The 15,037-nt window shown below is 37.3% G+C and overlaps 1 protein-coding gene and 1 pseudogene across 2 annotated transcripts in view; both read right to left on the reverse strand.

Moving 5' to 3' along the window:
• LOC141498036 (cap-specific mRNA (nucleoside-2'-O-)-methyltransferase 1-like) overlaps nucleotides 1-8,156 on the reverse strand; it is a 28,014-nt pseudogene extending 19,858 nt beyond the window's left edge.
• Nucleotides 1-8,545, reverse strand: part of CYB5A (cytochrome b5 type A) — a 47,716-nt gene extending 39,171 nt beyond the window's left edge. Inside the window, exon 1 of one of the 2 annotated variants that reach the window (XM_074200948.1) lies at nucleotides 8,328-8,540. In XM_074200948.1, coding sequence (XP_074057049.1) covers nucleotides 8,328-8,456 — 129 coding nt within the window. In that variant the 5' untranslated portion in view covers nucleotides 8,457-8,540. Of the gene's footprint in view, nucleotides 1-8,327 lie in introns of both variants that reach the window. The other variant, XM_074200949.1, reaches the window with a different exon arrangement.
• Nucleotides 8,546-15,037: the final 6,492 nt, after the last annotated feature.

Consider the following 15,037-nt stretch of genomic DNA (forward strand, 5'->3'; position numbering starts at 1 on the left):
ACACATGGCAGAATACTAGGATAATTGCAGGAGAAATAGAGAAGAGACAGTCAGATACAAGAGATATTTCACAGAGAAAATCAGTAGAACTTGTCAACAGTCAGAGAAGAGAAGAATAAAATTTAGGTTTCAAACATAGGTGACCCTAAAGTCAAGAATAGCAAGTTTTAGGGGGAAAAAAAGCTGGGTTTCAGAAATGTATTGAGTTTGACAGAGACAGCCAAGTGAAGATGGCCTGTAAATAGTCAGAGGTTTAAATACAGAGCTCAGAAAAAGGTCAGCACAGGAGATGAAGACTTGGGTGAGTAATCTGTAGAAAAGTTATCACTAAAGTTTAAGGATCAAATGAATGGAACAGCTTGGAAATGCAATAGATAGAGCACCAGCTCTGGAATCAGGAGGACCTGAGTTCAAATCAGATCACAGACACTTGATACTTACTAGTTGTGCAACCCTGAGCAAGGCACTTTAACTACGACTGTCTCACTAAAATATATACATGTTATTTTTTCCAAAAAATGGAATTAGAAAGTCAAGACTGAGAAGAAAAATTATGCCAACAAGGTATATCCATATTATAGTGCAGACTTTTGAACTAAAGAAAATCAGAACTGAAAGGAACCTCAAAGACATAGTTTCAAAAACTACTCTATAATATACCCCACTCTAAAATTTAAAAAAAAAAGCCAATCTTTGTCAAAAGAAAACCCACTATCTTAAAGAAATAGTTTGTTCTAGGACTGTATAGCTCTGATTGTTAGAATGTTCTTTCCCTTCACTTGGCTTTTTTGCAACTCCAATCATATCTCCTAATTCTGCCAGCTGTGAAGAAGCTGAAAAAAATAAAATCTCTGTCCCTCCCATGGAGTCCATGACCTGACTGGCGACTATATGAGTCAAATCAACCGACCGTTTTTTTCCTTCTCTCTCTCTCCCCTGTCCAAATCAACTTTACCATTTTGCCTAATCAGGATGTACCAATCTATTCTCCTAAGGCTCTATTCAGCATTACAGTAACTTTCCCTGAACATTACTTTCCTTTCTATGTTTTTGAATGCAAGACCCCTTTATACTTTATATTTAAAATGACTGAGGACCCTTATACACTAAAAATCGGAGAATCCATGGAGTTTTTATTTTATGTGGGTAATATTAATATTTATTATATTAGAGTTTTAAATGATATAAATTTAAATGTATTAATTAATTTAAACACAATATACTCTTGATATGTTAAGAAAAATAACATCTTTTATGAAAAATAACTTTGACAAAACAAAATTAGAGGGAAGGAAGTCATTGTTGTAAAAATTTTTGCAAATCGTTTTAATATTTAGTATAACAGATTCACATCTATTTCTGCATTCAATTTATTGCAGTATATTATTTTGATGTATATGAAGAATATCCAGTCTATGTCAACTATTTAGCCGGGAAAGGGAAGAGTATCTTAATAGGCAAATAAATTCTTAGTTTTACTGAAAACAGTTTTGTCCTTGCAAAAATGCTAAAAGAGTCCTGGGGACTTCCAGCAGTATATGGTCATACTCTGAGAACCTCCCCAAACTAAAGATTTAAATGCCTTCTTAAGTCCAATCCTCAATGTGTAGACTTGTCCATTGATATACACAGGCAGCAAACAACTGAACCAAAAGTAAAAAGCTAATGTACCCATCCCGTTTTATAGTTAAAAGAGATGAAATTTGTGGAAAACAAAGTTAACACAATGTCTGGCATCTATAGGCACTTTATAAACGTTAGCAGCTAATATTATTATTATGTGATACTTTTTATTAAGCTTCTCAGAACTGTATAAATGTTACTATGCAAACTTACAGAGAAGAGAAAAACTAGACCATAATAATTTTTTTGGCTTGAATAAGCCAAGCTTTCATTTCAAGTAATTATCCTTCAAAATCCTGAAGTTAATAGCCCAGATAACAATGCAATCAGATATAGGAAAAAACAAAGTTTCGCAAGCAAAAAATAAAGAAAGCTAGGTTCAATTTCATGTTCTGAGTTCAAGCATGAAATATTTAGACAATAAAGCTCATAATCTTCTTGAACATTAAGCATCCATGAGTAATCAAAACCTTGCTATTTAAAGAGATATTAAGAAGGGGTAGTTCTCTCAAATTTCTGCTTTTCTTTGGAAAAAAAAAAACCACCACTATGACAAAACACAAAACTTTTGTCTTCCTGAAATGATGTGTTTATTTTAATATCTTAATGAATGGTGTTATTAGACTCTAAATGCTGCCTAAATGAATCTACTTGATGAAAAATTCCCACATTTAAAGAAAGAAGAGGAATGCACTGTTCCCTATGATATGTGGCTCACTCTCCTGACTCCCATGGAAAGCTACACATCCAATTCCTGTTTTCCAATTCAATTCATATTCATTAGGGGACAGATTTCTGGCTACCAGTCCACTCTCTGAATACTTTCCCTGGCTTATAAGAAGTGTGATACTTAGCAAATCAGCTGTTTCTTCTATAAAAAGAGGACTGGACTAGATATTCTAAAAGATCCCTTCCAATTCTAATTATTCTACAATATAAATGAACAAGTTATATGCAAGTTAAATATAAATGTGTTCTAGGGATGAATAGATCTCTCCATAACTGAGGTAAAACATCAAGGAGAGAAACCTAGAGATTCTAGTCAGGTAGGGCAAAGAAAGCAGCTTTTCCCTCAATAATCTTCTCCAAACTTGAAAGAGCTAAAATTTCTTTTTTAAAGGATAGAAAAGAATCATGAGTTGGTGGAGGACATAGAAGATAGAGCTATTCTTTGCGAGACTAACTCAATGATTTGAAAGGTGGAAGTGGGTTAAGTAGACACCTTGCAATACTAAATAGTCCAAACAACACAAAGTCACCAAGCATAACAAGAGTTGGGTAACAAGATCAAAGCAACAGAATAGATAGCTTTAACAGTGGCAGAAAGGATAAATCAGAGACAGAGCTATAAGGTAGTCCAATGAAGAGCTAACAATAATAGTACATGGTTAACGGAGACAAAAAATTCAAAAGGGAAGTCACAGTCCAAAGAAAAACCACAAGTATCAAAAGAAAAAAAGAGTATCTGACAACCAACACAAGGGCAAACCAAACATTACTTGATTTCCAGGCGTGAGATGTCCAATCAACTCTGTTGCTGCCTACTACAAGGGAGAAGTTCTACAATTGTATTCCAAAAAGATCGAGTTAAATCCTAGTGAGCTTCAAAAAGGAAATATTTAAGATTATTTATTTCAAAGCAAAAATGGCCAGCAGAAGATGCAGAGGATAGACACCAAAGTAAAGGTCATCCACTAGAGTAGATGGAGGTTTTATGAAGAACAATATACACATGAAGGTGAATCTAAGTCTTGGCTTCTAGCCCTAGCTCTTCACTAACTGGTTAGGTGTGCTTTTTCAGATGTCAGTTTCCTCATCTGTAGCAAGAGGCTGTGAGATTAGATGATCCTCAACACTTCTCACAACAGTCTATGTGTATGCTTGTGGTAGGCCCTGAAAAATGAATTACAAGAGAAGCATAGAAAAACATGGAAGATAATTAGAAGCCTCTTTTTAAATTCAACTAAAAACGTAAAAAATAAAACTATGTCTCCAGTTTAAAGATCTTTCCTGACTTTTCTCCTTAAGAAAGTGTGTAAAAGATCAAGAGCAGAGGCTATGGTTCCTAGAATAATTAGTAGTAGTAGTAGTAATAATAATAATAATAGCTAACATTTATATAGCACTTAAGGATATGCTATGTCCTTTAAAATTACTATTCCCTTTGTTCCTCACAACAACTCCGAAAGGAAATGCTAATATCCTCATTTTACAGAGGAGAAAACTGAGGCAAACAGTGGTTAAGTGATTGCCCAGGGTCATTCAGCTAATGTCCTGAGACTGGATTGAACTCAGGTATTCCTGATTCAAGGTCCAGTACTCTATCCACTGCCATCCAGCTGAAAACGGATTAATGGTAGTATCCAAACAGAACAAAAGAAAAAAAAAATCTTATCTAAGATGATAGTCCTCCCCATTTCCTGAATGGATGAGAGTTATGATACAAGTAAAGGACATACTCCCATTCCTCATTCTGAAATGAACAAAATATCGATCACAAGGACTGGGTTTAGGAGATTATGTGACTATAGTTTTATTACAGGGGAGTAGTCTATTAAACGAAAATGGCATTTTATCATATTATGACCTATTTCTAGTTCAAAATTTCTATGTTACTTCAAACTGACTTACCTTAGAGAGAGACATGTCTGAGGGTAAGCAGAAAATGTTTGAACTTAGGATAATGATAAATAAGTAATACTTGTTTCTGATATATTTATGCCTAAATTTCAGAGTATGGAACTAATTTTTTTCTTAAACAAAAGGCACCATTTGAGAATGAGTTGGATGTTCAAAAGTTAACAGTGGTTAAGAACAGTTTTATTAGAAAAAGAATACATGTTGTAATTTAATGAAAATAAATGGAAATACGATAGGAAAGGATGGACTTGATATAATACAGTGGTTGTTAGAAGCAAGTTTAATTTCATGAGCAAGGGGATGACATGCTGATAAACATGAAAATTACAACAAAGATTTAGCTAATTCTTTCCCTTTTTACTGAATTAAATTCAGTTCCACACGGTTTAATAATGCTTAAGAGGTTCTTGTGGTATGTGTAAAGCTTATGATTCCAATTGTAAGGTCTTCAAGGGTATAAAATTATTTGTCTGCTAAAACTGTTTGTCCTGGGCTGAGCTCCAAGTCAATTAATACATGATTATTATCAAGGGAAGAAGAAAATGTAAACAACATAAATGAAAGTAAACACACAAAAGCAGCTTAAGATCTTGGAAGCAGTCAACATTCTATCAGGGGAAATAAATTGTGCAATACCACACAAAACTAATTCCTGAACCACTTCTTTTAAATGATCAAATATTAAAGAATTCTCCACCAAAAGAAAGCATCGAAACAACTGGAACCCACAGAAAGGCAGTACTAAAGAAAACTTGTTTTTAGCTAATATATCCAATGAACAATTTGTTCTCCACTTCAGAGGACTTTTGTGTAAATCCCTTGTCTATCCTTTTAAAGAGGAATTGCAGAAAGAAATATATTATGACATTTAAATGAAGTCTTTTATTTTCTTCCCTTTGTCATCTCCCTCTGAATAATTTTCCATGAAAAGGAATACTAAAAAGTTTTTAAGAGAAAAAAACATGGAAAGTTTGGTATGGCAGCAAGTATATTTTAACAATCCAGAATTCAAAATAATCTCTTTAATCTATTATTGTGCAGCATAAAGAACACTGGTTTTGTAATCTAAAGGACTTTATTCACATCTTCAAACATTTATTAAGAGCCTATCATATATGTTTCAGGCACTGTACTAAGCAGCAGGAATACACAAAAGGAAGACAAAAAATAGTCCCAGTTCTCAAGGAATTCACATATTAATGAATAAGACAACTGTACACATCTAAGAGAGAAGACACTAAGGTTAACGAGTTAAGGTAGAGGTTTCTGTAGAAGTCAGGGCCTTAGCTGAAACTTGAAGAAAGTCAGGGAAGCCAGGAGCAGAGAATGAGGGGGGAAGGTTCAAGCTACTAGGGATAGTGGATGAAAATATTCCAAATCTTCTGTTATCTAAGTCAAACCACTTCCTTTCTTTGTTTCCCCACATATAAATAGAAAGGATTGGACTAGATGATTACTAGTAAGGTCTCTTTCAACTCTAAATATCTGATTTGAGATCCCAATGGAGAGTGAAATAACCCTTGGATTCTTGAAGGCTGTTCCAACAGAGCATAAGATCTGGGAGATATTATCTAGCTGGAAAGAATGAATACTGGTCAGTGATATATGTCTGTTATCATGACCCTTGAAGAATTTAAATAAATAATCACTTTACAAAAATCTCATAGGTTGTATGGAGGCCCTAGTATTTCAATTCCCTCATTTCACAGAAAAGAAGACTGAATCTCAGGAAGGTTAAGTGATTTGGCCAGAATTATTCAGATAATAAAGATAAAAGGCAACATTTGAACCTGGGTTTTCCTGAATTTAATTCTATACTTCTACTTATATACTCTACTTATTAGCCAGGTGAGCCAGTGGAGTCAGAAGACCCAAGGATCCTGAGCCAGACTCACTTTCACTGACTGCAAGATCCCTGGAGGAGTGAACTTAGCCTCTAACTGCTTCTACCTAGTTTCCTTATCTGTAAAATAGGATAACGGCACCCAATTCACAGGGATTCTATGAGAATCAAATGAGTTAACATAAGTAAAAGTACCTTTAAATAAAAAAGTACTATATAAATGTTACTTATCATTATTTCAACTGAATAGAACTTCAGAAGATAATTAACAAAGTTCATGTCTAAATTTTTTTTAAATTCCCTGAAGTAATTTTTAAACAAAATTAAGGAGAAAAATAGCTTTAAGAAAAGTAAAATACAAATCCAAACATTATTAATAGTTAGAGAAGAAAGAAAATAAGCTATTGTAAAGAACTTTGCTCTTATGGCAGCTTGAATCAAAGTGGCAGTGAATAAGATGTTGAACCTGGTGTTTGGAAGATCTGAGTTTTGATCCTGCCTCAAACACCCAGTTGTATGATTCTCTGCAAATCTCTTATAACCTCTTTATTCCTCATTTCTCACCTATTAAAAAATGAATAACAATAGCAGCTCCCTCCCAGGAGAAAAATGAGTTAATCTTTGTAAAGTGTTTTTTAAGCCCTAAAGTGTTATAAATATAAATGCTTACTATTATCATTATTGAAGAAATCACAATACTTGACTAAATTGATTATTCTGAATTTTCAATATCTGTAGAAGAGGAAATCTCAAATCTAATTGCTTCTTGCAAACTACCTTTAATTAAAGTGGGACATGTTGTTTTATCTCATCCTTACACCAGATGCTGAATTAGATATGCTATGAAATAAAAAGGTTTACCACTGAATGTCAAACTCACTACAGAGCATGAGGGAATAAAACAAAACAGTCTTTATATAAATTGAGGCCAATTGATGAATGAAAAGCAAAAGCTTAAGTTATTTACTTTTCTTAGTTTAACCAAATAAATAGCTCCATTACCAAGCATGTGCTCATTAAAGGTTTCAGAGTGCTATTTAATTTACTCGGTTATTTAAAATTTTTAAGCCTGCATAAGTGAATTATATTGCAAGTCAAAAATTCCCATCAGTAAGTAACATTTTCAAAGGTGGGAGATGTTATTTTCTAGGAGGCCTAAGTGGATTAAGTGCTAAATTTGAAGTCAGGAAGACATAAATTCTAATCCTGCTTCAGTCGCCTCTTTCTTCATCTGTAAAATAGGAAATAATAGGAGCGGCTAGGTGGTGCAGTGGATAGAGCACCGGCCCTGGAGTCAGGAGCACCTGAGTTCAAATACGACCTCAGACACTTAATAGTTATCTAGCTGTGTGGCCTTGGGCAAGCCACTTAAACCCACTTGCCTTGAAAAAACTAAAAAACTAAAATATAAAAAATAAAAAATAATAGTAACACCAGACTTGGAAGGCTGCTGTATAGATGACAGAAGAGATGTAAAGTACTTTGCAAACTTTGAGGCCCTGTATAAATACCGGTTATTACAGTTTTCCAGAAAAAGCCTCCAAGTTAAATCATTAACTAGTTCAGAGTACGCTAAATGTGGGGCACCTGGGTGGGGACGGCAAAGATTAAGACTGGAACCTGCCCTTTTAGAGGTTCCGATCTGTCTTCTCTATATGTAGCAAAAACAAAGTTTACTTTAAGCTTAAAAAAAAAAAAGTAAAATTATAGCTTTACTCCTTGAGCGATGCCTCACCATTTTCACAAAGAATAGGGCGCTCTTTTTCCCAAACTCCGGATGCTCCTGCCGCCCCCCCCCCCACGGGGAGATGCGAAGGCCAGGACTCCAGGGGAGGGGATGCCCACCCGGCAGGAGGCCCCAGCTCCTGGCCGGGGCCCTGCATGTATCTGCCGTGCCCTCTCCGAGGGCGGCAGCACCGGGATGAGTTTCTGCTTCCACATTAAACGCTAACAAAAAAAGTGTAAAAAAAAAAAAAAAAAGGCGTAGTGGCAGGTTTGGCGAGTTCCTGGGGCGGCGGGCTCCCGGGCCCGCGGCTCCCGGGCCCGGACTACGAGGGCGTCCCCGCGTCTGCGTCGGCGACTGCGGCCGCCGCGGGCCCGCAACCCCCGGGGGCCGACCCCCGCTCGCACACAACGGGTCGCCGGGGCAGCAGTCACGGCCCTCCCTGGTCCGGAGCCGCGACGTCGGGCAGGCCCGGCCCCGGCCCCCCGGCCAGCTCACCTCATCCAGGAATTTGGTGAGGTCGTAGACCTTGTAGTGCAGGATGAGCCAGGTGCTCTTGCTGTGGTTGTGCTTCTGGATCTCCTCCAGCGTGTAGTACTTCACCTTCTCGTTCGACTGCTCCGCCATCGCGGCCCCCGGGGAGATGCTGCGGCTGCGGCTGCGGCGGCTGCGCTCCGGCCCGCGGCTCAGGCAGTTTTGAGCCCGGGCATCCTCCCACCGCCTCCCCGAGTCGCTATGGAAGGGGCGGGGCTCGCGAAAAGCGGGGCGGAGGAGGACGCCGGACTCCGGTTGGCCGCCGCCGCTGTCGCTCACGTCTCGGCCAGTCGCTGAGGCGCACCCACCCTTCCCTCGGAGCGTTCCCCCGCCCCCGAGCGCTGCTCGCTGATTGGCCGAGAGCGCCGCTCTTCTAGGAAACGCTGAGGGCCGGGATAGGGAGGCCGGGCCTGGCCTTATCTCCGTGCAAGCTGGCGTGAGGAGCGGGCGCGGAAGGTCGAAGGTCAAAGTCTGGACGCGACCTCTGCCCCCGGCCCCCCCCCCCGGACTGGAAGAGGCCACCCTCGGCGAGGCCCAAGGGCGGAGAGGCAGCCGCAGAAAGCTTCATTTTTCCCCCTAAAGAATTCATAGAGCCGGGGGTGAAATGTAAGCGATGCAAATTCTTTAAAAATTCAGTAACAACAAAAGTTATTGAAACACACTTGTTTAAAGAGTCACCCTGCCTCCCCCCCCCCCACCCCGCACCGCCAACCGCAGCTTTCTTACCTCTTACCCTCTTCCTGCCTCGTTATAGCCTAAACACAGTGATAAATTCACATTTACTGAGGCAAAGTGTTAGGAAGGAGTCGGAAAAACCCAAATTCAAAATTCCTGCCTCAGAAACTCACTGGCTGTGTGACCTTGGGCAAATCAGTTGGCCTCCCAAATCCTCAGTGTCTTCTGTTAAAATGGAGATGCTGTTTGTCCTTCATTCTCTGGGAAGATCTTGACATGGGGAGATAATGCCATGACAAGAACGGGAATTGGACCAGCCACACTTTCTCCTCCAGAACCATCTGGGTCCAGTGGTCAGATAGGAATCAGGACGACTGGAGATGGTCCTGGAAGTGAGGCAGTCGGGGTTAAGTGACTTGTCCAAGGTCACACAGCTAGTCCGTGTCAAGTGTCTTCGGCCCGACTTCAAGATTCCCTCCTGGGCCGGTTAGGTGGTGCAGTGGATAAAACACCGGCCCTGGAGTCAGGAGTCCCTAAGTTCAAATCCAACCTCTGACACTACCTAGCTGTGTGGCCTTGGGCAAGCCATTTAACCCCATTTGCCTTGAAAAAACCTTAAAAAAATGATAATTTACTCCTTCACCTTGGTGCTCCAAAGTGAGGATAACAATAGCTTCACAGGATTTTTGTAAGGAACAAAGGAGATAACAATACAGGGAAGCTAGCTCAATCCTAGCTCTTAATTATTTACTATTGAAGATAACAATACAATCTACTTAGATTCAAATGAAATAACACCAAAGCATCTTGCAAACTTTAAAGCATCAAACCTATGCTAGCTATTATATATTATATCTGTATTATATAGAAGCATATAATGCTTTGCTTCATATTACATATCTATCAAGGCTAGATATCTAGTATCTAAATTATATTTAGATATATTTAGATATCTAATATCCAAATTATAATTTTAAAAGCACAATTGCAAGGAAATCTATTTTAATAGCAAATCTTTTTTTGAAAGAATATATCGGGGTGGCTAGGTGGTATAGTGGATAGAGCACGGGCCCTGGAGTCAGGGTTCAAATTCAGCCTCAGACACTTAATTACCTAGCTGTGTGGCCTTGGGCAAGCCACTTAACCCTACTTGCCCTGAAAAAAAATCTAAAAAAAAAAATTTATAGAGAAAGAATATGTCAATTAAAATCTATTGGGATGTGTTTTTCTTTTTCTTTCTTTCTTTTTTTTTTTTGGTAAAGGAATCAAAATCATTACTTAGATTCTTAGAGCTATCAGAGGTCCTAGAGATCATCTAGTACAAGGGTTTTTGACCTGGGGTCCATGAACTTGTTTTTAGGTTTGGTTTTGGGTTTTTTTTTTAATAATAATTGTTTCAATATAATTGATTTCCAATGTGTAATTTCCTGTATGGTTTTTGTGCATTTAGAAACATTCTGGTGAAGGCTTCATCAGATGTCAAAGAGTTCCATGATACAAAATGATCTGGTCCAAAATTCTTATCTAGAACAAAAGTTTCTCCTTACAGATGAGGAAACAGATTCACAGAGGTAATGTGATATGCAAAGTTAGGAAACTAGTTAGTAGCAAGGGTTCCTTATTTCCAGTCCTTCTTAACTAAAGATTCAGTATCAAAGGATCATAGATGTAGAGTTGTAAGGGATTTGGGATGTCAGTAGTTCAACCCCCTCATTTCGCAGATAAGGGAACTTAGAGAACTTAAATGACTTTGGTAAGCCTAAAAAAAATGACATTTTATAAAAGGCTATGACCAACATCATAAAATCAACAATATCACTATTATAAACCCCTACAACCATAGAATTATATTGTCTTTTTAAATGGGCATAGTTAATATTGTAAAACATGCTGTATTCATTTATCAGGATTCAATAGGTCTTAACATACTATATCATGTCTGTAATGCCCAAGAATAGGTAACTATCATAAATTTGTCATATTAAAAACTATTAACTATTATGCATATTAGTTAAATAATTAATTGAAGTTATAGATCACAAAAGCTCTTGTAAATTAAAGAACTTTTAAATTTAGAATCATTTGAAAGACAACTTTAATAGTTAGCAGGAAAGAGCAAATCATTCCACTTAGCACAACTACCTCTCAATCATAACTTCCCAAAGACAGCAGAGAATAAACATCAGTAGTAGAATTTGAATGGAGGTCCTCTTACTTCAGAACCAATGTGTCTTTCCAATATAACACACTGCCTCTTTTACTTTCTAATAGAGACTAATTGTGTATAAGATCAGCCATTGTGTCAATAATGAAATGTACATAAAGTATACATTAGTAGAAGAACTGAGATAAATTTGGATTGACCGCATGACTTACCTTGTGAAGCTATTATCCTCACTTTGGAGCACCAAGGTGAAGGAGTGAATATTTTGTAAAAACATTCCAAGATTCTATTTTGCTTGACTATGCATATTTGTTACCGGTATTGTTTTTCTTTTCTTTTATCTTTGGGGAAAAGGAGGGCACTAGAAATAGGTAGGGTTACCAAAAAGAAAAGAAAAAAGGACCCTGAAACATTTTTTAAAATTCTAAAATGATTCAACAACAACAATTCTAATGTACAATGTGGTCAATCAATAAGAAATAATAACTACCTTTCCCCACTCCAGGCAGATTTAAATACCTTATGAGAGAGTAGAAATAGTATTATTCCCATTTTACAGGTGAGAAATGGAAGCTCAGAAAAGCTAGAGTGATCTGCCCATGATCACATATTTATTGTTCCTTTGTGTCAGATTCTTTGTGACCCTATTTATAGTGAGGAAATTGAGAAAGTAACTTACCCAGGAACATAGCCAGGAAGTGTCTGAGGCCAAGTTTGAATTTGGGAAGAGATGAGTTTTCTTGACTCTAGATGCAGCATTCTAGACCTAGACCCACCTGGATACAGTCTTTGAAGCTGAGATACAAGGAATTTATTCTCTGTGACTTGTACTAATTTTGACCTAACAAGTAACACCAAAAAACAGGTGCTCCATCAACCAGCACCACACCATCCAGATGTGGAACCATTCATTACAGTAAATGGAAAAATTTTGAATGCTGTGGATAAGTTCACTTACATTGGCAGTATGCATTCCAAGGATATATACGTAGGTGATGAGGTTGATGAAGGCTTTCTCAGAGCCACTTAGTTCAGTTTTTGGGGATCTCTTTCCCAAAGAGGGAAAATGTAGGTATTAAACCACCTACCAAACTGAAGGTCTTCAAAGGGGTTGTGCTGACCTCATTGTTGGGGTCTGTGAAATCTGGACAGTAGAACAGTACTATGCCAGAAATCAAATTGCTTCTATTTGAATTGTCATAAGAAGATTCTGAAGATATCTGGCAAGATAAGGACTGAACACTGAAATCATTTCTCAAGCTGAACTGACAAGCATTCAAACACAGCTCCCATGGCTTGGTCATATTGTTCCAATGCCAAACTATGTTTGCCTAAAATACTTTTATGGACAATTCATTCTAGGCAAGCACCCACATGGAAGTCAGAAGTGGTATAAGGACACTCTCATGATCTCTCTAAAGAACTTTAGAATCGATTAGAGACTGGCAAAAGACAGTCCTGTATGACATGTCCACAAATAAGAAGGAACTGTGCTAAATGAGTAAAACAGAATTGCAGTAACTCAAAAGATATGTGAGATGTAAAAATTTAGAAACATCTCCACTCCAAATATTCATATGTATTATTTGGGCCTGACCTGTGGTTGAGTGTTCTAAGCTTATATTGGTCTGATCAGTCATGGTCAAACACACTGTGCACCTTGTTTTAGTTAGTCTTATGAAAAGGAGGTAGTTGAAGCAAAGGCAAGTAGATGGGAAGAATAAACCAGTCAACCAAAGTAAAGAGACAGACATATATTTACAATCTTTCCTTCCCACTGAAAAGCAAATATTAACATTTATAAAACCTACTTTCCTCCTAAGTTACCCCAGGCAAAAAGATGTACATGAATGCAGTCTTCTTTCCCAATCCATAGAGTAAAAACAAACAGCATTAAGCTTTTTTAAATTTAAATTTTACCTTATCTATGAAAATGCAAATACTTTTAAGGAGCTAGATATATTTGAACAATTTCTTTGGCCCATTTTCAAATGTGGGCAAAAAAAAAGGTAAGTAGACCGTGGCCTGTTATTGTCCTTCCTACTTCATGTTTTCAAATAGTTTGCATAACATTCATATCTTTAAAATTCCATGGTAAAATAACCATTTCACTAATAAACTTTGTTTAGTACATATTGTGATTTTTATTAAAACCCTTGTGTTTTAGATTATCTTCCTTTCCAGCTTGTCAAATAATTTTATAATATTCATGTATTTAAAGTCCCACAGTAGACTAAGTAAACCTTTCACTTACAAACTTATCATAATTTTTATTGCTATGTCTTGTTTTTGTTACATCTTCATTTCAAACCCTCTCTTCTGTACAGAGTTATATAGGATATATCTCAGAGAATGTTTTTGAAAAAGGAGAAAAACATAGTTTAGCAAAACTACTTAGCACATTAACCTAGTCTGACAGTAGTATATGCAATATTTCACACCCATAGTTTCCCATCTCTGCAAAGCATATCCTTTTTAAAAACCTCTTCTTCAGGGTCAATTCAGGTATTTTTATTTTCTTTTTGTCATAGTTGTTTCACTGGATTTATTCAACTTCTAAATTTAGGTAGTGTAAACAAGCTAATTTGAAAACATAAGTTATAATAGGATAATAATAAATTATTGTTTTATTTTTTAAATATTTGTTAATACCCATTACCACCCAGGAAAGGCCTAGATATAAATTGTGGAAAAACCAAAACAGTGATAGAAACAATTATGAAAGGAAGAACATGCTTACAGCAGCAAGGTGAAACCCTAATAAAATTCCTATGAAGCAACTGCATGTTCAGTAAACATTTATAGCTCAATATGGATAGATGTTTTCATGAGACAACCATAATAATTCCTTTTATTTAGACCCCCATTTTATATATTATATCTAGAAAGTCACATAGATTGTATAGATTGTTGTTTAATGTCTCAATGACTTATCATTAGCAATTTTATTATTGTTCAGTCATGTCTTACTCTCTGTGACCTCATTTGGGGTTTTCTTGGCAAAGACACTAGAGTGGTTTGCCATTTCCTTCTCCAGCTCATTTTACAGATGAGGAAACAGGGTCACATAGCTAAGAAGTTTTTGAGATAAGATTTTAACTTCTGACTCCAGGTGCTGCACTCTATCCACTGTGCCACCTAGCTGCCTCTCATTAAGTAACAAAAGTTTTCCAAAAGCTTACCATCTTGGGATTATTAATAATGGAATCCTGCAGGATAAATTCAAACAGCTGTTGTTTTTGTTGTTGTTTTGTCCTTCATTCTCAAAGAAGACCGTGACATAAGGAAGGTGGTGCCATGACAAACACATGAATTGGATTTGAGTGAAGGGTGCTGTACTAAGTCATCAGCCTCACTTTCTCCTCCAGAGCCATCTGGGTCCAGTGGCCAGATATGGATTAGGAAGACTGGAGATGACCCTGGATACAAGACAATCAGAGTTCAGTGACTTGCCCAAGGTCATACAGCTAGTAAGTGTCAAATGTCGGAGACTGGATTTAAACCCAGATCCTCTTGACTCCAGGGCCAGTGCTCTATCCACTGTACCACCTAGCTGCCCTGGTTCAAACAGTATGCACTTCTTGCCTGACCAAGTGTTGTATGAAGTTCTGTAGAACAGATTCAGGCAATTGTATACTATGTATATATGTATGTCACTAATATGCACGTAGTAGTATATAATTTCCTATTTCTAGATGTTTATGAGTCTTTGTTTTTTAAATATTTCTTTTTAGTAAAGGAAAAATAACCTTTCTATATCTACTACTGTGTTCCTATTCTAAAATGAACCCTTGAACTCCTTTTTTCTCAAGACCCAAGGAATTAGCCACATGAA

The sequence above is a fragment of the Macrotis lagotis genome, chromosome X, assembly GCF_037893015.1.
Source record: "Macrotis lagotis isolate mMagLag1 chromosome X, bilby.v1.9.chrom.fasta, whole genome shotgun sequence".
Lineage (NCBI taxonomy): Eukaryota > Metazoa > Chordata > Mammalia > Peramelemorphia > Peramelidae > Macrotis > Macrotis lagotis.